This window comes from Triticum urartu, chromosome 2A (genome assembly GCF_056163025.1).
Source record: "Triticum urartu cultivar PI428250 chromosome 2A, HENAU_Tu73, whole genome shotgun sequence".
Lineage (NCBI taxonomy): Eukaryota > Viridiplantae > Streptophyta > Magnoliopsida > Poales > Poaceae > Triticum > Triticum urartu.
Genome location: NC_141874.1, coordinates 597,606,632 through 597,633,846, shown reverse-complemented (window position 1 = coordinate 597,633,846; position 27,215 = coordinate 597,606,632). Strand labels below are relative to the sequence as shown.

Here is a 27,215-nt window from a genome sequence, read left to right as displayed (position 1 = left end):
TGTTTGGAAGTCGCCTGAAGACTTACCACGAGTGATTGGACGAGGTCTGTGTGACCTTAGTTCAAGGAGAATACAGTGAGGACTGGGTGTCTTGAGCTGCGTGTTCTGGACAGGGTGTCCGGGACTGTGTGTCCTCGAGTTTAAATACTCAGCCGCTCCAACCAGACGTACAACTGAGACAGTAGTTGGAACTGGTCTACCAAATCATTGTCTTCACCAAGCTTACTGGTTCCATTTCCTCAACTCTTTCATTTCCTCATAATTGAGTTGTGTGCTTGTTCATATCTGTGTTTGAAGACTTTGACTAAAGACTTTCTCAATTCCCTCAGTTCAATTTCTTCAGTCTGTTTGTCTTCATCCTGTGTTATCCTGTGCTTACGCTTCCTGTACTCTGTGCCTGTCTTCATTTCATCATGATGACTATGCTTGTATTCTATTATGTTTAGTTTTGAGTACTTATTCCGCTGCTAGTAGTTCTTCGCTAAGGAATTTCCTCACCGGCAAATTCCTCAGTGAAGAATTTCATAAAAATCGCATATTCACCCCCCCTCTAGTCGATATAACGCACTTTCAATTGGTATCAGAGCAAGGTACTCCCTTGTTCTGTGTGATTTTGGTTTAACCGCCTAGAGTTTTAGTTATGTCGACCGCAGGTATGACGAAAGTGACATGCCCCATCTTTGACGGTCACGAGTATCCCAAGTGGAAGGCCATGATGAAGAAACGCCTCATGGCGATGAACAGCGAGTTGTGGACCATCACTGAGATTGGTCTGACCGATCTGTGCAAGATGGCGGAAGCTGATGACATTCACAAGTACACTCTTCTCAACCTCACGGCGAAGAATGTCATCTGCTCCCGTCTGTCACAAAATTAGTTCAGGAATATCATGCATCTCGATCATGCGAAGCTCATCTGGGACCGTCTCTCTGAGGTCTATGAAGGTCATCGAACCTGTCATGATCCTTGGTTTGAGGACTTCAAGGAATCTCTCAAAGCGATGACATTCGAGCCAGAATCATCATCTTCTGCATCATGCCTTATGGCAAAAGATGCTGAGGCAACTGAATGCTACCTATCCGAGTCTAGTGATGATGAATCTGGTGATGAATTTGGACCCAGCTATGTCAAGCTTGCTTCCCTTGCCACTAAACAACAAAGAGCTTTGGAAAAAGTTCACTATATGCTAAACAAGAGTGATGATATGTTGGGTGAAGAAATGGATCAGTCAAAAGTTTTGGCTGAAAGTCTTCAGAGACTTCATACTAAGTATGGCACCCTTCAAGATCAACATAACACTCTCTTATCTGATCATGAGAAGCTTTCTTATGAATTTCTTCAAATAAAGCAAGACCTTGAGAAGCTAAGAGTGAGTTATGAAGATCTTTAGAAGGAGCACGATTCATTACGTGATCACCAAATCAGCGCTTCTCAGGAAGAATTTGTTCCTCCTTGTTTGAAATGCATTGAACGTGAATCTGCTAATTCTTCACCTGAATGTTCAAATGCTGCTAATGTTTCAAATTCTTCACATGCCTCTGCTATCACTAATTCCTCATCTGAGAACATTGCTAGTATCACTGATGATGCAGGGCTGAAGGAATTGTACATGCCAGGCATGTACAAAAGCCTCAAAGGGCATCAGACTCTTTGTGACGTGCTTAAAAAGCAGATCCTCAACAGGACCCCTAAGAAAGAGGGTATTGCCTTTGAGAGGAAACTCAATGCTGATGGTACATATTGGAAGCCTGAGCAGTACCCCAAAACTACATGGGTTGCTGCAAAGGGACCTCCAGTTGATCCATCTAACCTATCTGGATATGCATGTGAATCTCCTCATTCTGATGATGAGTCATTTGACTCCAACCACAAACTGTTCAAAAATCAGAATGGTGAAGTATTTGCTAGATATGTTGGCACTAACTGCAGGAACGGTTCCTCTATGAAGAAAATCTGGGTTCCCAAAAGATGCCTTGAAAATCTTCAGGTGAATGTCATCATGACACCACCTATGAAGAATAGGAACCCCAGATCAAATTCTTCATATGGACCAAATTTTTCATATGGATCCAAGTCCTCATACGGACCAAACTCTTCACATGGATCATATTCCTCAAATGGATCGAAGTCCTCATATGAACATCATCGTGCTAACCCATCTGTTTCGCAGGGAAGATTTAAGGATTATGGATATGTGCATTATTTTTCAAATTATTATGTCCATAAGTCCTCGAAGAATTTCTCTGCTTACTCTTATGCTTATTCTAACCCCTCTTATGTGAAACGAAATGGACTGGCTTCTATGCCATCCTTATCGTATGGAGCTCGCAGAATGATGAACTCTTTGCCACCCCTTCAGATGTGGGTGGTGAAGAAAAAGAACTAATCTCTTCTGCAGGGTCAGGTCTCCAGACGTATGTAATCGTCTGAAGAATTTGCTGGAGACCTGAGTATGCCTGATAGGATGCAGGCTAATCATGAAGAAATGAACCTTCATTTCTCACGTCCTCACATTGCTTTATCTGTTCTGTTGTTTGATGAAATTGATCTGATGAATGATGACATATTCTTCACTGGTGAAGTATATGAGTTTGTAAGCTGCACTAATTCATCTGCAGGATGATCAACCCAAAGCCACTGAGTGGGTCCTCGATAGTGGATGTACAAATCACATGACTGGTGACAAGAATCTATTGATGGATGCTCCATTATCTCCGTCACATCTGAAGCATATCATCTTTGCTGACAAAGGAAAAAGTCAGGTATTGGGTCTAGGTAAGGTTGCGATCACAAAGGATCGACACATGGACAAGGTCATGCTTGTTGAGTCCTTAGGATCCAACCTTATGTCTGTCTCAATGCTTTGTGATCTTGATATGGTTGTTGTCTTTGGCAAGTACCGTTGTGTTGTGGTTATGGAAGCTGACAATTCCAAAGTCTTCGAAGGCGTTAGGAGAGGAGACATGTATATTGTTGATTTCTCTACAGGACCACAACCAGCCGTGTGCTTACTTGCAAGAGCTTCAGAAGGCTGGCTCTGGCATCGACGATTTGGTCATGCAGGCATGAGGAATTTGCACACGCTTGCGAAGAAGAAGCATGTCATTGGCATCGAGAATGTCAAATTTCTCAAGGATCACCTATGCACAGCCTGTGAAGCTGGGAAGATGAAGAAGGCCAAGCATCCAACGAAGACTATCATGACCACCACTCGCCCATTTGAATTGCTTCACACGGATCTCTTTGGTCCTAATCATTATTCTGCTATTTCAAATGAAGCATCTCAATATGGCTTTGTTATTGTTGATGATTACTCTCGTTACACATGGTACACCTTGTTACTTACAAACATGAAGTGCAGGAAGTCTTCAAACGATTTTCCTCGAGGGCTTCAACCAACTTTGGTGTGAAGATCAAGCACATCAGAAGTGACAATGGGACCGAGTTCAAGAATTCTGGTCTCGATGACTATCTTGATGAGCTTGGTATTACTCATGAGTTATCTGCTCCTTATACTCCTCAGCAGAACGGCGTCGTGGAGCGCAAGAACAGGACTCTTGCTGAGATGGCTCGCACTATGCTTGATGAATACAAAACACCTCATCGTTTCTGGATTGAGGCAATTGATACTGCGTGCCACATCATCAACAGAGTATATCTTCACAAATTCTTCAAGAAGACTGCCTATGAACTCCTCACTGATAAGAAACCCAATGTAAGTTATTTCAAAGTCTTCGGTGCTAAATGTTGGATTAGAGATCCTCATCACAACTCAAAATTTGCACCGAAAGCACATGAAGGGTTTATGCTTGGTTACGGAAAGGACTCGCACACCTACAGAGTCTTCAACAACATTCTTCACAAGGTTGTTGAAACTGTAGATGTGCGCTTCGATGAAACTAATGGCTCGCAAAGAGAGCACCTACCTACTGTGATAGATGAACCAACACCTGAGGAAACTATCAAGTTCAAGGATACTGAGGATGTCATTCCTACTGAAGAATCCGCTGAAGAATTCATTCCAGAGCATGAAGAACGTCGAGCTAATGCACCTGAAGAAAATACTGAAAAAAATGCTGATCAAATTCTTCAACGGCAACCAGCTCATCCTCGCATTGCAAAAGAAGTGCAAGTTGAAAAGATCATCAATGACATCAAAGCGCCAGGTCCTCTCACACGCTCAAAAGCTTCACATTTATCTAACTTTTGTGGGCACTATGCTTTTGTCTCTATTACAGAACCCACTAAGGTAGATGAAGCATTTCTGGAGCCTGAGTGGATTCAGGTCATGCAAGAAGAATTACATCAGTTTGAGCTCAACAATGTCTGGGAACTGGTCAAACGTCCAGATCCTCGCAAGCACAATATCATTGACACAAAGTGGATCTACCGCAACAAGCAAGATGAAAACGGCCTTGTGGTGAGGAATAAGGCACGGCTTGTAGCTCAAGGCTACACACAGGTTGAAGGAATTGATTTCGATGAAACTTTTGCACCTGTTGCTAGACTTGAAGCTATTCGCATATTACTTGCTTATGCTAACCATCATGATATCACTTTATATCAAATGGATGTGAAAAGTGCATTCCTCAATGGTAAGCTTGAGGAAGAAGTATATGTTGCTCAACCCCTAGGTTTTGAAGATCCAAAGAATCCTGACAAAGTCTTCAGACTCAACAAGGCCCTCTATGGCCTCAAGCAGGCCCCACGGGCGTGGTATGATACCTTGAAGGAATTCCTCATGACGAAAGGCTTCAAACCCGGTTCACTCAACCCTACTCTTTTCACTAAATCTTATGATGGTGAATTGTTTGTGTGCCAAATATATGTTGATGATATTATCTTTGGCTGTACTGACCAACGTTATAGTGATGAATTTGCCTATATGATGAGTGAAGAATATCAAATGTCTATGATGGGAGAGTTGAAATTCTTTTTAGGTCTTCAAATTCATCAACAACGCAATGACATATTCATATCTCAGGAGAAATACCTCAAGGATGTACTGAGGAAATTCAGCATGCAAGATTGCAAAGGAGTCAAATTTCCTATGCCCACAAATGGCCATATGTGCACTGATGAAAATGGTATTGACTTTGATCATAAGGTATACCGCTCCATGATTGGTTCTTTATTGTACTTATGTGCATCTAGGCCAGATATAATGCTTAGTGTTTGCATATGTGCCCGATTTCAAGCTACACCGAAGGAATCACACCATAAGGCTGTGAAGCATATTCTTCGATATCTAGCTCACACACCAACACTTGGATTATGGTACCCCAAGGGCTCGGCTTTTGATCTCATTGGATATTCTGACTCTGACTATGCTGGTGATCGTGTGGACCGCAAGTCAACATCTGGTACATGCCATTTCCTCAGACGATCCTTGGTAGGTTGGTCCTCGAAGAAACAGAACTGCGTATCACTATCTACTGCTGAAGCTGAGTACATTGTCGCTGGTTCTTGCTATGCTCAATTGCTATGGATGAAGCAAACTCTCAAGGACTACGGCGTCAACATGAAGAATGTGCCTCTCTTCTGTGACAATGAGAGTGACATCAAGATTGCTCACAACCCAGTTCAGCACTCGAAGACAAAGCACATTCAGATTCGTCATCATTTTCTTCATGATCATGTGTTGAAGGGCGACATTTCTATTGAGCATGTGAAGACTGAAGAACAGCTAGTCGATATCTTCACAAAGCCCTTGGATGAGAAAAGATTTAGCAAGTTGCGGTGTGAGCTAAATATCCTAGAATCTTCAAATGTTCTTTGAAAAGGACACTCATCCTAACACTTATGCAAAATTGATGACTTAGATGTGCAACACATGAAGAAACGTTTTTCTTCAATCAATGAAGAATAACACTCTTAGTGTGAAGAAATTAACGAAGAATTTGATTCTCAGAACCCTACGATAATTGTACACGGTGTCTGAAATCATCATTCTTATACGGTGGGTCACGCCACCACCAAAAGTTGAAATTCCTCAATTGATCATATTCTTCAACTTTGCATTGTCTTCACTGTTTCCGTTGTTTTTCTTCATTGGCTATATATATATATATATATATATAGAAATTCTATTAATAACCCAGGGTGAAGAATAAGTAATTCTTCACCCCAGCCATCCGACCGAGCCAGCTAGAACAATATTTCTCAGATTTGACTCCCCTCTGTAATTTTTCTCACTCCCTGAGGTAATTTTAGGTTACCACTTCACATGCCCGATTACTTCTTTTTTTAGAAAACGTGCACGACCTCTGAAAAGAAAAAGGGCACGCAATATTTTTAGCTAGTCGTGGGGATTACTACTACTCAGCCCACTTTCCTGTTCTCCTATAATCACTGCGATGCGAGAGGTTGAACTTCAACGGCAAATACTGTGCGATGAGAGGCGGCTACTTGAGGGTGTGGTGGTCAATGGGCAGGCGGGGCCGTGGTGCTCGGCGCCGCGGTGAGCTGCGGCAGGCTTTGGGGTCGGGCGGCGCTGCGGCGGATATCGTGGCTGGTGACCTCGGCGTCATTGGGGCTGTGGATGGCTTGGCAAGTTGGCCGGGGATTGTTCTCTTAACCGCGTTGTGCATGGCCTCTCATCACGGCTGACGGAGACAAGGGTTCGGTGGTTCCATGCCACCGAGGATTTGCAGGAGACAATGGATCTGTGACTGTGAGTACATTGTTGCAGCTTTCCCTCGGGATAAAGAAGATTGGGATTTGAAATTTGATGCGTGCTTACCTTAGACCAATTTACTTTTTGCCATGAATTTCTTAGTTACGGGGTGGGATATGAGGGATTTTTACTATCTAATTCTTGTATGCATGATTTTCTAATTCTTTTTAAGATGTGATCTCGTTGTGTGTTGCGGGGGGTGCGCCCATTGGTCGGCGGCAGCGTTGAGGCCAGCAGGGACGCGGGGGGCTTCGCGACTGGTGGAGGCTTCTTCGGTCGATGGCCAGGCCTTGCGGGAGGCTTCGTAGGCTCGTAGCATGGTGTTTGGCCTGCACCATGTCCGGTGTCCTGGGCAGCATTGAGCATCTCGATTGCAATTTCCCTACCTGAGTGCCACTAGTCGCCCCAACATCCAGATCTCGCCCATATTAACCAGGCAGAGGATGAGAGGACCCCCAGGTGCCTCAAAAGGTTATGGTTATTTTTGTTCTCGTGACTTTAGGAGGAATCTTACTTGTTCCTTTCTTGTATGTATAACTCTTTGACCCAATTCTTTGATACGGTGTGTCAGAAACTCAGAATAGGATAAGTTACGGTGATTGTATGATTGATCTACCTGCAGTTGTGAAATGATCCGATTTAGTTGGACTTCGTTGCACGAGCTCGTCTTAGGGAAAACAATTAGCCAACTTAGCTCAAAGAAATTTAAAGGAGGTTAATCAGAATCTGATTTGCGTGATAGTATTCTGAAAAGTAACCTGCAGCCTGTTATTGCAAATGGCAAGAAGAGTAGGCATTTATTGCTTTTACTAATGGTCTTGTTTCCTTTTGGAGTAGGTTACTACTTTATTATGTCGTTAGTTTGTTTTCTTTTGGGTTCAAGCGAATCATTGTTTTCGAATTCATAATGTCCATTTGATTTTCACGGAATGGAAAGTGTCTGCCTCAAGTGCTAACCTGATAGAATAAAACTCTGGGGCAGAATCCAGTTTTGTGTTTGAGCCCTTGGAGTCTAATTTCTACAATACTTCAACACATATTTGTTGGGAAACAGTTTTGTGTTCTTTAATCCACTTTGTATGTTGTCCACTAGCTACTATAATGCATGAGGAGGAGCTGAGAAATTACTGATTTTCAGTGTTGTTTCTGTTTATGTCGTAGCCGGGTGTGGCATGAGGTGATCTCAAGCCTAATTTATTCTACATGAATCTAATGAACTTCTTTTTTACTTAAGGTTGTGTTATAGTTTTCATCTGAGGTTATTTGATTCAGAAATAAAAAAGTTCTATCATCAGATTGCAGCCGCCAAGGTAAATCTTTACCTTCACTCAAGTGACTAAGAGAAGCTAGAAAAGAAATGATGAGAGAAGCCAGACAGCCGATTGAAGAAAGCAAATGAAAACACAAGATAGAGACAAGCTGCATTTATTCCCCAGGGTTACGTTTACCTTCTAGATACTTATCAGTACAATTCTCCTTCTCTTGTACATAATTAGTCAGTACTGGTTATTACTGAACACTTGTTATTTTTGTTTCAGGAGAACACTTCAAGTCCATCTGATTCCTTTTTTTCATGCGAAAATATATCTGATTTTTTTATACCTATCAATCGGGATAATGAGGTTGCTGACATGCCCACATCTTCAGAGGTACATGATTTCTGTTGTTTTACGCTTTGGTAAAAATAATATATTCGGCCATTTAACTTAGAATGGTGCAGGAAAGCTTCTGCTGTATTAGGATGGTCATCCCATCATTGTGAATCTACTTTGTTCTGTTGTAGAAAGAAGGAAATCAAAAAGGGTAAAACACAATAAAATGTGAAAAACAAGCTGCACACTGCAAGCATCGACGAATAACACCCCAAGAAGAAGCATGAATCATCTCAGCCCAATGCAATTAAATGTGATTTGAATGTGCAATGTCACTGAATTGTTAATAAAGAGTATACTGTTTTGTTAGCTTTTGAGTTAGAAAGCCACTGCCATGGAGGCCGATCATATCATTGATTAGATCGAAAATTAAACACTGCAGTGGCCTGATCTTGCTAAACTTGAATCGGTCTAATAAAAATATGGTTTTTCACTTTTGATCTGCATTTTGTTGACATTCTCTATAAGGAAGGGTTCAAAACTTTCTCAAGGTTCAGAACTGAATACTAGCGGTACCTGCTTGCGGTCAGGTTTTCTTTTTTCAATGCATGGTGCATTTGTAGCTCTTTGTCTCATCTATGAAGGCACTGCATACACCTATAGTACACTAACCTTGCTAAGCTTAGATTTTCACATTTTTACATTGTGCTTAAGGTGAATGTTGAATGAATTTGTACGGTATGCTAGATTTCTTACCTGGGTGGTTGGGAACCTGGCCTTACATTGGTAGATACTGACCCTCACGCAGCCTGTCAATATTCAAGGGTGCTGCAAATTCGAGTTGATATATTTCAATTGCCTCTACATGTTTGTTGTACTTCTGAGAACTGAAAATATTCTGTTTTACAGGTACTTGTTCAAGTGGTTGTCAGCTAATGTATGAGGGATAGAGAGTAATGTTTTTATATTTAGGATGGGTATGAGTAATGTTAAATTGAAATTTCAGAACTTCTTTTGCAAATAAACAGTAGCAAAATTCAGGTTTTGGCGAGAAGAAAAGTGAACCTAAAGGCTACAGTGCAATTTAATAGGATACTATGCTGCTTCACTTATTGCTAATTCTTCAAGTTGGTTCTTCTGCTAAGTGAATGTGATCGAACCCTTCCCCTCTATGCTATACTCAACCCAATCTATTCAAAAATTCTTCATGTGCGTTCTATTTGAAACTCGTTCAAAATCTTCACCGTGTCATTGTCAGCTGAAGAAATTGCGAACGGAACTTTAAAACCTATCATATCTAAATTTTCGGCTTTGCCGCTCAAACCGTTCCGCATCCCACGATATACTTATCCACTCACCCACGATCTAACACGATCTCCACTTCTCACTATGTGGGTGACACATGTCATGCGAATGAGAAGGGTCAGGGGCACGTTCGTCCAATTTTTTCGGGCGAGCAGTTTTTCACCGTGGCTATAAATACCCCTCCTTCCCTTCCTCACTTCCCTTCCTCACTTCTTTTACTCCGCTCGACCTCCCTCTCCAGCTCGAGCTTCTCAAACCCTAGCGGCGCCGCTACTTCATCGCCGTCGGTGAGGAAGAGCTTCACTGCCTCGACCTCGTCGCCGACGTACTCGCGCCGACCGCGGAAATCTTCACTCTACCGCCGCCGTAGCCGTCTTCCTCTGCCGAGTTAGGGCGTGGAAGATCTACACAGACGAACTTCACCTCTCCTCTTCACTATTCGTCGTGTTCTTCATCCAGGGTAATTAAAAGTTACTTTTACTGCCCTCGTTGATTCGAATGATTATCTACAAAATCTTTAAAGGTGTTTTTCTTCATATCTTCACACACTAAAACACCTCACAAGTCATCTGTTCTTGATTCGTTTCTCTAAGCATCATTTTCTTCAAGATTCCTCAATTGTGTGGATCTTCGATCTATACAACTCTGGAACCTAACACAAAGAACGCTTAGTGAAATTCTTCAAGATTCATCTGGTCAAATTCCTCAAACTTGTTCTTTTTGAAAAACCTTCTGAGAACGCATATGACCTTCTCCAAATTCCTCGCAACTATACTCTGTTCACAGGTACTCATGTCAGCTGCTGAATCACTAGATTCTCATCAACTTAACTCATTTGCAGCGTTACTCGAAGAAAAATTGCATACTTCTTTAGATAATTCGATTGTTCAAATTCCCCAACTGAAGAAAATGGCTGATGGTAAAAGGCACAGAAAGGAGAAAAGAAGCCTGAGGTTATGACTGCCTTTGAAATCCCTGAGGACATATACAAAGATTACTGCACTCCTGATGAGGCCAAGTTTGGAAAGGAGGACAAAAATCAGCGCAAGGTGCGCATACAGAGGATAGAAAGGAGATGGGCAAGAGAATGGAGGGAGTGCAGGTATGTAACTCCAAAGTACATGAAGAAATTCGCACTCAATCCTCCATGCCCAAGAGCTCCATTGGCACCTGGCCAAATAGCAGATCCCACCAGCCTCAAGCGCGGTGAGGACTATCCTGACGAATGGGCCAAGCATCAAGCCAAGTTGGCTAAGCAAGCCAGAGAAGCAGTGAGGAAATTCAATGAAGACTCTGCTGCTGCTGCTGCCTCTGCTGAGGCCTCTGCTGTCAAGCCAAAGAAGGCTATGTCAAAGAAGTCTGCGCGCAAGCCAAGTGCTTCACCAACAATGCCCTCAAGGCCAAGTTCCTCAGCAATGCCCTCACGGCCAGAATCCTCAAAGCCCTCACGGCCAATTCCTCATGCTGCTCCTACTCCTTCTAAATCCTCAGCTCCTCCGAAGTCCTCGGCTGTTCCGACAAAGTCCTCAGCACCTGTGGATCTTGCCTCGTGCCAAAGGACTACAGGCATCTCAATTGCCTCAGGTGTCTCAGCAAGTTCCTCAGCTGCACCAAGTTCCTCAGCTGGCCCCTCACTACTGAAGACAAAGTCAACTGCTGGACGCGGTCCTCGACCAAGTCCTCAAAAGAAGCAAGTCACTTTCCAAGTGCCGTCTGAAGAAGACGAAGCTGATGATGATGAACTTGCAGAAATCATCAGAGATAGGCAAGTCAGGGCCGCTAGAGCCAAGGGAACAGATGTGCCACTGCTTTTGGATCCCAAGTTGATCCTTGAATACATTGATGTTTGGCACAAGGACCCCAACACTCCCATGCCTGATTTCAAGCTAACTCCTGGCCAAAGTCACATGCTGACCCACTTCATTCAAGAAGAAAAATGGAAATTTGAGAAGGCCAGGCAGACCAAGAAAGCGCAGTACAAGAAAGAGCGCTATCTAAAGAAAAACATTATCTCTATGACAACTGAAGAACTTGTCACTATTCAAACTGAGATCAAGAAACTCAGTGATGACTTTGACACGTATCGCACTGATTGGCTTGGAGCCAAGGTTCGTTTTGTGAAACTTGCGGATAACTTCACTTCCAATGTTGCTGCCCCAACGCAACAGGAAGTTCCTCAGGCTGAAGCATCCGCTGAGCCGACTGAAGAACATGCGAGCACCGCTGATGAAAATCAGGCTGCTGAAGAAAATGTGAGTTCCAGGGCTGATGACTGCATTCCAGCCGCTGAAGAAATTGCCAGGGCATCCACTAGTGGTGCGCCTGAAGAAACTGAAGAAATCAGGGCAACTGCATCAGTTGTGCGTGAAGAAAATCAACCAAATTCCTTAGCTGCTCCTGCGCCAACTTCAACTCCAATCCTTCCATCTGCATCAGATGTGAAGAAGACCAAGGCTGCAGAGCGTGCTGCAGTGAAGAAAAGGAAAGCATCAGCTGCTTCAGATTCCTCAGCTCCGAAGAAGATGAAGCCTTAACAAGTTCATTTGCTAATCCCATTGATGTTGTTCCCATCTCAACCAGGCCATCAAAGGACCTTCTTCCTTTTGATGAAGAATATGTGATCCCCAGCGGATCTGATGAAGAAACTCCTTCTGCTGCGAAGTCTGAGCAGTTGGATGAAGAAATTGAAGTGGATGCGATCCCTTCAACACCTGTCATCTCCTCGCCCATGCCTCAGTTCACAGCTGAAGAGGCTGGCGTTGAAGAAATGGAAGATGAAGATGTGGACGTTGGCTGCTCCACACCCGTAATCAGTGATGAATTCTGGGGAAGTCAGCATCCAAACTCCCCAATGTTCACACCGCTGCAGCAAATACCTCAGTCGCCTGCACCAACTGTTCAAATGGGCTCTGAAGAAACTCACCCCACTTCATCTATGCACGAGGAAATTCCAGCCACTAGTGCTGAAGAAACTGCTGCTGAACATCCGAAGATGCAGACTGCCACTGAAGAGGAACCAGAAATTCCTCAGTCTGAAGAACCTGCGATTGAGATTTCTGAGGTTGTGATGCAACTCACTGACACTCCTCTGCCGAAGCCAAAGGATCCATTCTCATGCAAGCAAAAGTTCAAGGCTGATGATTTCTTTGGCGAGCACGTATTCTTCGAAGATTACAACCCATATAACTCTGCTCGCAGTTAGGAAGAGGCATTTCTGGACTGCTAGCCAAGCCAATTTCTATTCCTCAGTGCTGTTCAACAAGGAGAAAATCTTCTATCATGAGCATATTCCTCACGTGGACATGGAATCTATGTCGTGCTTCGCACCAGTCCTTAGTGTTCTTCACGATGCTGGACTGTTAAACTTTTGCTCTGACATCTGTGATTGGAATGAAGAACTGATTCTTCAATTCTATGCAATGTTGCACATCACAGGAGATTCTGATGATGTGAATTCATGGGTGCTGGACTGGATGTCTGAAAATACTCACTACACTGCACCTGCCTCTGAATTGCTTCGTGCCTTACCACTCAGTCCTCCCCTTGAAGAAGCTCGTTGTATCTATAGTGAACCTGCGCTTACAAATCATTACAAGCAGGTGCTGATGAAACCTTTGAAGCCAGGTCAAGCACCAAGAACCAAATTCCTCGTGAAGGAAATGCTTTACATGCCCAGAACTGTCTATCGTATTCTTATGAGGACAATCAGTCCTATCAAAGGCCACGACTCATCTGATGAGGAAATTGTTGGCATCATGAAGAATCTGGTATTCAATATCGTTCATGGCATTCCTGTCAATTATCACGACTTCTTCATGAGGACTCTGGCAAATGTTGCACTATCTCCATTTGAGCTGAAGCCTTATGCACCTTGGATTATGAGATTCCTCAGGACAAGGTCTTCACTCAACTACAAAGCTGATTTTCAGAATCACCTCAGCTACTTGTCCCCAATTGAAGTCCTCAAGCAGACTTATTCCTCAGTTGATGGAAAGGGCAAGGCACCAGCTATTATTGATGAAGGCATTCGTCCATTGGATGGTTAATTTCGCAAGGCTGCCTCTTATTCCACCAATGACGACTCTGCCACACATGACTCTGCCAATGCACCCAAGTCCACTTCTCAAGCCACTGCTCCGCGTGTGATGGCTGACCGTGAACTTCTGCTTAGTCTTCACCAGAAGGTGGATCGAAATCACAAATGGGTTAAGCGTCAGTTTGGTTCACTTCTTCACAACATGACTGCTACACACAATGCAGTGAAGAAAAACCATTACTACCTCCATCAAGTCTTCGGCCGCACCTGGGCAATCCTGTCACATCTGTATGGTAAAGACGATCTGAAGAAGGGTCTCAATGAAGATTTTGACTGGTCTGCACCTCCACCGAAGAAATTCAAGAAGGTTAAGGTTCCTTCTCTAGTGGACAGTTCATATTCTTCATCGCGCGACACTGATGAAAATGAAGATTTGGACGACACTGCGGCAGGCCCTACTACAACAAATGACCCCAACAACGCTGGCGCTCCTTCATCAACTTGATATTCTTCAGGGGCGTTAGTCCTCATATTCTGTCCTTTTGGTCATTTGATAACAAAGGGGAAGAATTTTGAGTTAGTCTACAAGCGGGTCTTACTATATGGGTGTTTTTTTTAAGTTACAACTCTCGTTCTTCTGAGGCTTTTATTGGATCGAGTTGTAAACTTAAACCCGATGGTGCTCTGATACTCTTGATGCGTTTTTCTGCATGCTTATTCCTCGTTAAATATTATTGCATGCATGCTGAATTACATCAGTCACCATATTTCATCATGCATTTCAAATTCTTCACTGTTATATGTCAAATGCGTGTATGAATTACAAGATATAGGGGGATATCTCCATGATTCAACTCTTCAAGTGTGCATTGCTTCAAAAGCAAATTCCTCACTATGCACATCTTCAGGGGGAGTTCTTCTATATCTTGCAATCAAATTCCTCAATATCAGTATTTACACTTCATATGTTTATCCCCGTTGAAAACTTAACCTATATTGTCATCAATCACCAAAAAGGGGGAGATTGTAAGTGCATCTAGCGCCCCTTAGTGATTTTGGTGTATTGAAGACCTATAGGTTAAGGGACTAATGCGTTTGTGAGTGTACACAGGTCTATAAGTCTATGAGGAGTTTGATATTTACAGAGAAAGTCGACCCCTAAAAATGAAGTTCTTCGACTGAAGACTTTGGATTTCTGAAGACTTCCTGAAGACTTTGAAAGTGAAGAAAATGGTGTGACCTTGAAGACTTAGTATTCATTCGAGGAACATGAAGCGCGAAGACTTTTGTTTTCGTAGTTTCATTTTCTCTTTCTTGAGTTATAGGAAACAACGTACTGTTAAAGGGGGTCGAGGAAATACTAAGGAAAATTTCCACGTGATGCTCAACTCAAAATCCTACACCTACCAATCCCTTCGAGTGAAGCCATTGGAAATCTCATACAGCTCAGTCAATTTCTTCAGTGACAGAGACGAAGCTCTTCTGGTCTCTGAGGAATTTGTTCTGACTGAGGAGTTAGGAATTCGCCAGTGCGGATTGCCTACACAGTGAGGAACATGATAGCCCTGAGGATTTTGCTACTCAAAATTCCGACCGTTGCTGTGCTATGCGCCAGCTGTCCCAAAATATCTATCCACCTAATGGTCATATCATTGAAGGGCATTTATGTCTTATCATGTCGGGCTGCTCCCTAGGCTATAAATAGCCGCCCCCTACAACCACTAGCTGGTTGGCTGCTCCGAGAGAAACTGACACTTGCCATTTGAGAGCAACCCATGCTTTGAGGACTTTGAGCGAAAATCATCAAGTGAGGAAAAACCCAAAACCCAAACACCTACAAACCCCAAGTGATTGAGCATCACTGAAGAGATTGATCCTGCGTGGATCCGACGTTTGTTACCTTTGAAGACTGTGCTTCTTCCAGACGGTTAGGCGTCATGGTCTAGAGCATCCAAGAGGAATTGTGGATCGCCGAGTGACCAAGTTTGTGAAGGTTTGGAAGTCGCCTGAAGACTTACCACGAGTGATTGGACGAGGTCTGTGTGACCTTAGTTCAAGGAGAATACGGTGAGGACTGGGTGTCCTGAGCTGCGTGTTCAGGACTGGGTGTCCGGGACTGTGTGTCCTCGAGTTTAAATACTCAGCCGCTCCAACCAGACGTACAACTGAGACAGCAGTTGGAACTGGTCTACCAAATCATTGTCTTCACCAAGCTTACTGGTTCCATTTCCTCAACTCTTTCATTTCCTCATAATTGAGATGTGTGCTTGTTCATATCTGTGTTTGAAGACTTTGACTGAAGACTTTCTCAATTCCCTCAGTTCAATTTATTCAGTCTGTTTGTCTTCATCCTGTGTTATCCTGTGCTTACGCTTCCTGTACTCTGTGCCTGTCTTCATTTCATCATGATGACTATGCTTGTATTCTGGTATGTTTAGTTTTGAGTACTTATTCCGCTGCTAGTAGTTCTTCGCTAAGGAATTTCCTCACCGGCAAATTCCTCAGTGAAGAATTTCATAAAAATCGCATATTCACCCCCCCTCTAGTCGACATAACGCACTTTCAGGAGGTCTAGGAAGTGATAAAGGAGATGCCAGCAGATCGTGCCCCATGGCCAGATGAATTTATGGGGATATTCTATCACAAGACTTGGGGATAATGATAAATGATATCATGGCAGCCCTCCTAAAATTTTACGTTGGTGATGGTAGAGGATTCATATCGCTTAATTAAGGGTTCATCACGCTTATCCCCAAGAAGCCGGATGCGAATGTCATTGGTGACGATAGACGCATAAGTTTGGTACATAGCTCCCAAAATTGGTGGCAAAAAACTTGCGACGTATAGGCAAGCTCGCCTTCGTAAATCAATCATCATTCATTACCAAGTGATGTCTGCAAGACAACTTTCTTTTGGTCTGGATAAGCGTTTGCATACAAGGAAGTGCAAGGGAGTGATGCTCAAGTTTGATATATATCACGGCCTTCGAGGCTTCGACTGCCTTTCATGCGCTTTTCTCTATTAGGTGTTGCAGCAGTACCAGATGGTTGCGATGGATCTCCATCCTTCTCTCGTCGGCTATTTCAAGAGTGATTTGAATGTCATCCGTGGCATAGAAATTGTGCATCCACGTGGACTGAGACAAGGGGACCCTCTATCCCCCCTCTCTTCGTCATTGCTATGGAATCCTTGACATCCATCATTCTTAGAGCAGCAACTTTGGGGGTCATCTCCCCACTTCCGGACGTCACTCCGCTACAACAAGTTTCTATCTTTGCAGACGATGCAATCCTCTTTGTGCGTCCGTCTAGCCATGATTTGAACTTTGTTAGTAGTGCTTTGGAGATCTTTGGTGAAGCATCAGGTCTGAGAGTCAACTATGCTAAACCATCGACCATCCCAATCAGGTCGGACACTACAGACACGGGCCAGATTGACGAGATCCATGGATGCCGCATTGGACATTTTCCATGCAAATATTTGGAATTGCAGCTTGGCATTTCTCAGCCCACCAAGGCACAGTGCCAGCCAATGCTAGACGTAGTTAAGGAGTTTATCCTGTCATGGCAACACAGATTGATTACAAGGCCCCGTCACCTTGTGCTAGGGATGAAACTGAAGCGGAAACTTTTTGCTTTTTCGGCGAAAAATGAAAACAGAGAGGAAAAATGGAAGTGGAAATGAAAATTTGCAAAACAAATTTTTTACGTGGAAACGAAAATGGAAACAAAATGATGTTTTTCGGTGAAACAGGCGTGGAAAAGGAATTTTCCATTTCCGCTAACATGGAACTTTCCGTTTTGAATATGAGCACATGACTATTTTGCAGTCCAACGAATGCACAATTAGGCCCTACACACTATGAGCAAAATGGCCTAGATGGCCCAACTTTTACATTACTACTACTACATCAAGCATGAGGCCCTCAACAACCAAAGCCGGATCACAGGCGTAGGTGCAGGTCTGACACCACAACAGTTCTCAAACCTATGGTCCGTTGTTGGCATCATTTCTCTTAATATTAGCACCCCCGACATTTTAACCTGGAGATGGAGTGCCTTCGATCAGTACTCGGAGCAATCTACCTACAAGATGTTAAAAGCATGGTTCGCCTGCCCACCGCTCATTGCATATGGAAGAGTTGGGCGCCACTCAAATGCAAAATATTCATATGGCTTGCTCTCCAGTATCGTGTCTGGACCTCTGATAGACAATTCCGACATGGATTACAAGACACCACTGCCTCGTGCTTCACTTGCTGCCAGGAAGAGGACACTCTTGACCACATCTTTATGCAGTGTGTTTACACTAGACAGGCATGACACACATGTTTCACTTCACGAGTTGTTCATATCGCCTCCTTTCCATAGAGGGCAACCTGGAGGAATGGTGGCTAAGATCTAGCAAGGAAGTCCCGAAGACAAGCAGAAAGAGCTTTGATTCGCTAGTCATTCTCATTGTTTGGAGTTTGTGGAAGCAAAGAAATGCGCGAGTGTCCAGGAATGTGGCCCAGCAACGAACTATCCCCCCAATTTGTTGACCTCATTCTCTCTAAGATACAAACTTGAAGATCGGCCAGAGCTAGGTGTTTTCAAATCTTTATGAGAGAGTAGCATGTATTTGAGGGTGTGTGTGTGGATCCTAGCTGGTAGCCCTACTCGTTGGGCTTACAAAACTTTCTGTAAATTTCTCTCTACCTTTTATAAAACGAAAAAGCTATTCTCCTACCGACTGGAAATTCGCTAACAGATCCAAACGATCTGCACGTCGTTGGATCTGGATCACACGATCGTGATTTTTTAGCGGAAACTAACTGTAGTCCTACGTGTGCCGCTGAAACAATCCCTTCGCTCCTCCCTGAAATCACGTTGATTATTACCTTCCCGCCCGCACTTTCCTTTTTTCGCGCTGAATTAATTACCCACACTTTCCTTTTTTCCGCAGGTATTAATAACCATCTAAAAATAGAGCAGGTTGGGCAAACAAAAATTGCATGCGGGGACTCGAACTGAGCACCTGTGACATGAAGCTAAGGAAGACCTCAATACACTAACCACTCCACACTGTCTAGGTACGTGGTAAGTTGGATAAAGCTAAACTATTTGATCATGATATTTAGTACTGTATTTCTTATAAAATATACATTTTCTCTTTTTAATTCCATGAGTTTTCTCTATTTTATCGTTGTTGTTCCACTTTATGATGGAAGTAGGTATCTCCGTCAACACTCGGATGACAGCGCAGATGATTTTGGTGATGTGATCAATGATTCTTCTAAAGAATATTCAGTCCGAGAGGTAGGAGATGTTGACGAAGGGAAGGTGGTAGGTCGTCTATAAAAGAAGGTAATTTTTGGGCCGCAAACCTGATAATTTACGTACACACACCGTGATAATTTTAGCCCAAGGTGAAAGAAGTTGTTGAAATATACCAACCAGTAATTTTCGATGTGAATAGCCTGGTAATTTATGCACCGCGGACCTGATAACTTACATGCAAACACGATGGTAATTTTTAAACCAGAAAAAGTTGATGAAATATACCCTGGTAATTTCCGTGTGAATATCATGATAATTTACGCACCGCAAACATGATAACTTTTCCCTCCGCCGGAGGGAGGGGTTTTGATGAAATATACCCTCGATAACTTCTGTGTAAATATGATGATAGTTTACGCATCACTGTCCTGGTAACTTCTATGCAAATAACATGATAACTCATACATCGTAGACATGATAAATTATGTACCCAGTCCTGGTAACTTTGTCGGCGGGGGTAGGGGTGGGGGGGGGGGGAGTCGTTGAAACATACCACGGTAACTTCTATGCAAATAACATGATAAATCACACATCGTAGACATGATAAATTATGTACCCAGTCCTGATAACTTTGTCGGTGGGGGTAGGGGTGGGAGGAGTTGTTGAACCATACCACGATAACTCTTATGCAAATAACATGATAACTCACACATCGCAGACTTGATAACTTATGTACCTGATCCTGGTAAATATGGCGACCGTGGCGAGGGGGGGGGGGGGGAGGGAGGGTGATGCCCCGCTAATTTCTGTGTAAATAACATAGTAGTAGAAACATACAAAATTGATAACTCCCATACAAACGCCACTGTAACTTTTGACCTGAATTTTTTTGTTAAAAAACATACACCCGATAATTTCTGTGTAAATAACATGATGATGTATCATTGTAGACTTGATAACTAATATCTTACGTTTAAACACCATGGTGTCTTTCATCCAAGGGGGAAAAGTTTTTGAAACATTTCACCGGTAATTTCTATGTTAAATTACCATACTTCCCCATGCTTTTAACCTTCTCGTACTGTAGTTACCAGCCTTATCATGGTATAGTTATCATGTTGCTCAGACCATAGTTATCACGCTGGTCATTGCCAAAGTTACCAAGCCATACTTTATTTTTTCTTCTGATATGGCAGAAATAAGAAAGGTTCAAATAACATTGTCATTCTACAATAGACAACAACAAAAGATGGCTTAGTTGGTTATTGGGCTTGATAGGTATAACATAGACGTGGGTTTGAATCCTCTTTCAAGCACTTTCATTTTCTTTTCATATTATGCAGCGAAAAACCAGAAAAAACCACTAGCAATTTACTACGGTTTTTCTTTTCATATTATGCAGCGAAAAACCAGAAAAAACCACTAGCAATTTACTACGGTTTTTGAGAGAAGGAAAAAAAATCAGTGAAAGCGAGCGTGGGATGATAACGACCACGTAGGAACTAATCGTGTGGATCGTGTAGCACAGTCCTTTATAAAAATATGATACGCAATTTGCGTACATTCGAAAAAAAACAGTGTTCAACTAACAAAAATAGAACTGGAACAGCGTCAAAATTACTGCTTCTGTTTTTTTTACTGCAAAATCGGTTCAACCGTACATGCATCCAATGAATCTTTACAACATGATTATGGTACAATTGTACAGGTGTAAATCCGACTATGCCAAATACAGCAGCTATAGAAGTGACACACCTTGTAGATTGTTATGCTTCGATGACAAACTAATCGTGTGGATCGTGTAGCACAGTCCTTTATAAAAATATGATACGCAATTTGCGTACATTCGAAAAAAAACAGTGTTCAACTAACAAAAATAGAACTGGAACAGCGTCAAAATTACTGCTTCTGTTTTTTTTACTGCAAAATCGGTTCAACCGTACATGCATCCAATGAATCTTTACAACATGATTATGGTACAATTGTACAGGTGTAAATCCGACTATGCCAAATACAGCAGCTATAGAAGTGACACACCTTGTAGATTGTTATGCTTCGATGACAAACTAATCGTGTGGATCGTGTAGCACAGTCCTTTATAAAAATATGATACGCAATTTGCGTACATTCGAAAAAAAACAGTGTTCAACTAACAAAAATAGAACTGGAACAGCGTCAAAATTACTGCTTCTGTTTTTTTTACTGCAAAATCGGTTCAACCGTACATGCATCCAATGAATCTTTACAACATGATTATGGTACAATTGTACAGGTGTAAATCCGACTATGCCAAATACAGCAGCTATAGAAGTGACACACCTTGTAGATTGTTATGCTTCGATGACAAACTCGTGCACTTCGTCTCCTACCATGACATGATGGGATCCCAGGAGCAGCACCCTTCTGCCTTCAGTGTTGGCCGCGCTCATGTGCTTGCAGGGATCCACCTTGATCTCCACGTTGGTTGATCTGCCGGCGGCAGTGTAAACGCGCTCGAAACCAACCAGCTGCTTCAGAGGGAAGCCCGGAACTCTCAACTTCGATCTCGTGAACAGCAGGACGGCGTGGCTCCCGTCCATGGCACCTTCGTTGGTGACCGAGATGTGGACAGAGAAGACTAGGGATTCACATGACGCGATGTCTTCAACCTGGACGTAGTCCAGTCCGTCCCTCCGTGTGTATGCAGGCTTCCTACTGATGAGGCCTGGAACTGGTGACTGTGACAGGCTGATTCTGTTTGGACCTTGCAAGAAGTTGTATGAGTACTTTGTGTAACTCAGACCGTGACCGAAACCGTATACCACATCTCCGGTGTAGAACCGATATGTTCTTCCAGGGTAGCCGCGCGAAGGGTCGGCTCTCATGTTCATATCGGTCATTGGAACCGCAGTGAAGGATTCGGGGTACCAAGTCATAGTCAACTTTCCTCCTGTCATCAGAGTGTACCAGATTAGCCATCAGTACAAGTTTTTTACTTACTTGACCGCCGCATTAAACTGCAAAGTTTTACTTACCTGGATTGTACTCTCCGAAAAGAATTTCTGGGAGAACTTGACCGCCAACTTCCCCTGGATATCCAATCCACAGGACACTTGCAATTCTTGGATCTTGCTTCGCGAAAGAAACATCGACAGGACCACCGCCCGTGATGACCAACACAATAGGCTTCTTTGTTACACCGGCAATGATATTTACGAGATCCTGCTGCTTGCCTGGAAGGAGAAGGGTCACTCTATCAAGATCTTCGGTCTCCTGAGTCAGGTTCAACCCAGCAATCACAACAACAATATCAGCTCTTTTAGCTACTTCAATGGCTTCACCAAATCCATCCGTTGAGTCACATGATACATTTTTGCAACCGCCAGCAACGGTCGTTTGCGGAACAAAGGCTTGCATGCCTTTAAGGAAGGTGATAGGATCACAGGGAACACCTGAACAAAGTGAGGCTTGCATTAGTTTACGTAGGATAGAAAAATAAGAGGTGTTTAAATGAGTCCGGTGATTTAGACCTGTGTAATCTCCACCCATTATGTATGCATCGTTTGCTGCCGCTCCAATTATAGCAATATGACTAACTTCACTTCTCTTTAGAGGCAAAAAACTGTTATCGTTCTTCAACAAGACGGTTCCCTGCTTTACAGCTTCTGCTGCGAGCTCCCTGTGCTCTTTTGTGCAAACATTGCTGGGGCCTAGTCGAGTGAACCATTGATTCTCACTGGTTTTCTCAAAAAGTCCAAGGCGAAGCTGAACAGAAAACAGGTTATAAAGAGCATGGTTGATATCTTCTTCTTGTATCTTTCCTTTCTCGATAGCCGACTTTGTATGCCGAATCAGGAAAGACCCACAGTTGACATCCATTCCTTGAAAAACAGGAATCATATTCAGCAAGAAATTCTGCTTGGTTGAATGATATATACAAGGTGGTCAAAGAAATCTATTTTGAGAAGATGTTTAACCTTAATCATTCTAATTCCAGCAAGGTGTACAAGTTCATATTTTAAGCAGTCACGCTGAAAGCAGAAAGTAGAAACCTCGAAATGGAGTTCAGATTTGTTGGACTCCAAAATTAAATTTTATGTCCCTAATCTCCTAATTTTTACTTTTATAGTGTTATTGAGCTGAGAAGTGCAAGTCCTAGTCTAGAAAGACAGCAACATGCTAATAAAATCCCATATGCGATGTTCAGCACAAGAGAGAGGGTTTCAGGAAACTAACCAGCCTTAAGAACAATCGCTACTGAATCTTCGCCTGAACTCGTGTATGTCTGGTTTTCGTGGATTATTGCCACAGCGTCACAATCAGATACGATGTACCTTCGGACAAAAAATAAGCACCAATATGATGACATTAGTGTCATTCCTGACATATCTAATAGTTCAAGGCACATGCAGTAGAGAACAGCTGAAAGGAGAGCCAGCAGTAGTACCCTTTAAATCCCCATTCATCCCTAATCTTCTGCAGCAGATCTTTACGCGCACATGCTGGCACACCATTTACCTGGTTGTATGAACACATCAAGCAACTTGCACGACCCTCCTGGATGCAGCTCTTGAAAGGAGGCTCGTACGTGTCCTCGAAATCTTGCGCATTTACCTACCAACAATGGATGCAAAATTTAAAGTTGCAGTAGAAGTTTAAAAGAATTTTCCACCAGATTCCAAGCTAATATATCTGTTCTTTGATTGAATATATATTGTTCAAAAAAGAAGCGACTCTGTGATTTCACGTTGCACACATTTGGCACAGATATTTTGATTCTCAAGCATCACTGATACTACATGATACACCCACTCTGAAGTTTCTTTTTAGTGTGCCAAAGAACCTGTACACGATCCTTAAAAAAACTGTATGCAGAATTGTTTTTTTTGTTCGTAGACTAAACTGGCAAAGTAGTGTGCTAGTGTGATGTCAAGTCCCCGAAAATCAGCACTGTAATCATAGGCTGTTATGGTATGACATACTTAATGAAGTGAACAGCCAGTATGTTTTAATAAGCTAGATACAGTGCAATAACCGAAAATGAGCTTTAATAATAATATAAAACACAGTCGAAAACATTCATAGGAGCAAACGTTTAACCTCGGCATTGAAGGTGTATCGCGCAAACTTGCCCCATTTCTCCAAATCATAGGCGATGTAGTGCTTGCAGCAGGCGGAGAGCATCATCCTGCCCTCCCTGCCGTCGCCGTACTCCCCCTGGAAGCCCTTGACATACTCGACGGAGTAGGCGGCGATCATGGCCGGGTCCTCGCCGGGCGTCTCCTGGCCGCGGCCCCAGCGCGGGTCGCGGAAGACGTTGATGTTGGGCGCCCAGTAGGTGAGCCCGGCCTGGCCGGCGTTGTGCATGGCGCGCGCCTCCACGGCGACGGCCTCGGCCACCGCCCGCCAGAGCGAGCGGTTGAAGGCGGCGGCGGAGAGGATGACCTGGGGGAAGATGGTGGCCGCGGCGACGGGGCCCGAGGAGAAGTTGATGCCCGGGCCGTTGTCGGCGAGGCCGTGGAGCGACTCGGACCACCACTCGTAGGGCGGGACGCCGAGGCGCGGCACGCCCGCCGCGGTGTTGGAGAGCTGCGCTATCTTCTCGTCGAGGGTGAGGAGGGAGACGAGCGCGCGCGCGCGGACGGGGAACGGCAGCGAGGCGTCGCAGAACGCGTAGGTGTTGGCCTCGGCCGACGAGCACGCGTGCGCATTCGACGGCGCCGCGGCGCCAGCTCCCGCGCCGGCGACGAGGAGGAGGAGTATGAGGAGGGGGAAGGGGGGAGCCATGGCGCGCTCTGGGGCGAGGAATTTGGTCGAACAGTTGGTGGCCGCGCTCCATCATATAGGTTCAGTCGTCAGTAACAGCGACGGCACGGAGCGTATTGATCCCGGGTGAACTGCTGAGGGCTGAGGCTGATGAGCGGGGCCGACTGAGAAGATGAGGGGATTATTTTTCTCCCCCTCTCTCGAAAAAAGAAAAGAAAACGAGATGATAGAGCAAAAGCTTCAAGCTGGATACATGGCGAGGAATTTCGTCAAACACTTGGCTTGCTCGGCGATCGCACCCGCATCATAGACAGTCGTCATTGTAGCGTAGTGGATAGAAGATAGATAGGTGAGGCTGCTGGGCGGGGCCGGTTGAGGGGATAGCGCCAAAGGCGTCATGCCAGATGGAGCGCAATTTTCCTTCTTTTCTTGAAGACCACACCCAATTGCGTTGCGTGCGAGATCGGCTCTCAGTTTATTTATGGATAGGCTCACATTTTGGCTGATTGTGTTATCATATGGTTGCCGGGATCGGGATGCTTGGTGTCTGCGTCTTCTCCTTTGATAAATGCCAAGTAATGCGACAGCTCTCGCTTGTTTACGGCGGACTGGAGTACTATACTGACAATCCGTTAAGAAAAATTTGAGCTTGAGCGATTCCCCATGTCGTGAGAGCCGGACTATTCGCCCCATGGATAGTTTCTTTTACCGTTATATCAGCGCATTTTGTGCGGCATTTGGCGCTTTGCTGCTTTTGAATTTGCCTCTGCGCAAGGGTGTTGGCTTCGGTTGTTGGGGCGACAGAGCTATCGACTAGGGTAGTGCGTGCCTTTGGATCGAGTAAATAACAAAAAAATTACCACATTACGGGTATTGTTACGGAAAACTATCTTTTTTAAAATTTCTCAAAAATCTACCATAATTTTGGTTCGCTGTTTCAAAAACTTACCATGTCACACTGATGATTATATTGATTAAGTTTAAACATGCGAATAAGGCTGCAAGAAAAACTCGAGACTTGTGAGCCGCTCGAGATCAACTCATTTTTTGACTCGACTCGAAATTGACTAGAAAAGAAACGAGCTGAGTTTGAACACTTTATGTAGCTCAACCAAGAAACGAGTCGATCTTGAGCCAATGTTGGCTCGCTCGATTTTAACTCGATAGCTCGACGGAATATCATTATGTTAAATGATCACGTCATATATTAAATGGAAATAAGATTATTTATTACCATATATGTTGTCTATAATTTTTGTCCATTTTATTTATCGACGAACATGGAAACTTAATTAAGTGCAGAGAAAATTTCGGCCTAATTATGGCACGCGGTTGACTATGTGTTAAATATCCTATATTTTGGCAAAGGTTCCTAGCATATTTATCTTTTTTTTTCATCCATAGATTTATAATTTTTACCATCTCATTTTGCTCGAAACTAGCTTGAGATCAACTCGAGATCGTTACAAGCTGAGCACGAGGCATGTTCTACAGCTCAATCATGAGCTTCACTGAGTTCGAGCTCGCTCGAATTTTCATATGAGTTGAGCTGAGCCAACTCCAACTCGCTCGAGCTCTACTTGTTTGCAGCCCTACATGCGAACCAACCCGTGGTTGGATGGTTAGAGGGACTGTGGTATTCTCAGCCCACCAGGGTTCAGATCCTGGTGCTCGCATTATTCCTGGATTTATTTCAGGATTTCCGACGATGTGCTTTCGGTGGGAGGAGATGTTTCCGTCGACGACGAGACGCCTATGGTGACTTCGTAAATTTCAAGATGACATGCCGGCTCAGTCTTTCGGAGGTGCTCATAGGGGTAGGGGTAAGTGTATGCGCGTATGTATGAGCGCTTGCGTCTGTACTGATGTTAAAAAAAGATTAAGTTTAAACATGATTATGACAGCTCGGGTCCACTCGTCAGATTGACCGTTAGCTTTGACTGTTAGGTTGACCGTTGACAGGTTATGACGGGTGGGGCCAATTTCTTTTAAAACCAATCGGGTCCCTGAACTTTTATATAAAAAGCAATCAGGTCCCTAAATTTCTTTTATGAAAAAGCAATCGGGTCCTTATGGTCGTGGCGGCGCCGGCCATAGTTGTGGTCGGTCGTGTTGCTGCTGGTTGCCGCCGCCCGCCAGCTGTTGTTGCTTGTGTTGCCCATCGCTGCTGTTGTTTGCACCATGGATGCGCTGCTGCTTGTTGCCGCCCGTTGTGCTGCTTCTTGCTGCTTGCGCCGCCGCCCACCACTGCTCCTGGTCCTTGCGGGCGCTGCTTGTGCCGCCGCCCGCTGCTGCTTGCAATTGTAGCCGCGACTCCTTGCGCCATCGTGCTCCGCTGCCCTGTTCCCGAGTAATAAGGTAGTTGTGGCAGTGCTGCCAGGCTGTGGCAGCGTCGGACTTTGCGCCGGCTATGGCGTGCCAGCCATGGCTCGAGAGTGAAAGGATCGATATGGTTGACTAGAGGGGGGTGAATAGGCAACTAACAATTTTTAGCTTTTCTTTACCAAATTAAAGTTAGCATCAAAATAGGTTGTCTAGATATGCAACTAGGTGAGCAACCTATATGATGCAACAACAACTAGCACACAAGCAAGCAAGGGATA

At 43.9% G+C, this 27,215-nt stretch overlaps 1 protein-coding gene and 1 long non-coding RNA gene across 2 annotated transcripts; one reads left to right on the top strand and one right to left on the bottom strand.

Moving 5' to 3' along the window:
* The first annotated feature begins 6,295 nt into the window (after nucleotides 1-6,295).
* Nucleotides 6,296-10,168, top strand: LOC125539053 (uncharacterized). Its single transcript, XR_007296652.2, has 3 exons — nucleotides 6,296-8,113; nucleotides 8,215-8,325; nucleotides 9,178-10,168. It is a non-coding gene; the product is annotated as an uncharacterized LOC125539053 (long non-coding RNA).
* A 10,858-nt stretch (nucleotides 10,169-21,026) lies between these two features.
* LOC125539052 (Glycosyl hydrolase family protein) lies at nucleotides 21,027-24,677 on the bottom strand. The gene is made up of 6 exons (XM_087544507.1): nucleotides 23,947-24,677; nucleotides 23,294-23,460; nucleotides 23,083-23,180; nucleotides 22,377-22,727; nucleotides 21,882-22,298; nucleotides 21,027-21,796 (listed from the first exon to the last, which is right to left on the bottom strand). Exons 1-6 carry the CDS (start codon nucleotides 24,631-24,633, stop codon nucleotides 21,198-21,200), a joined length of 2,319 nt encoding a protein of 772 aa, XP_087400633.1. The 5' UTR covers nucleotides 24,634-24,677; the 3' UTR covers nucleotides 21,027-21,197.
* Between the last annotated feature and the right edge of the window lie 2,538 nt (nucleotides 24,678-27,215).

Bases quoted from the DNA above. Each gene is read 5' to 3' on its own strand.
- LOC125539052 (XM_087544507.1), bottom strand. From the start codon at position 24,633: ATGGCTCCCCCCTTCCCCCTCCTCATACTCCTCCTCCTCGTCGCCGGC. The intron at 23,461-23,946 runs GTTAAACGTTTG...CATTGTTGGTAG, and splicing joins GATACACCTTCAATGCCGAG to GTAAATGCGCAAGATTTCGA. The intron at 22,728-23,082 runs GTTAGTTTCCTG...CTGTTTTTCAAG, and splicing joins AGCGATTGTTCTTAAGGCTG to GAATGGATGTCAACTGTGGG.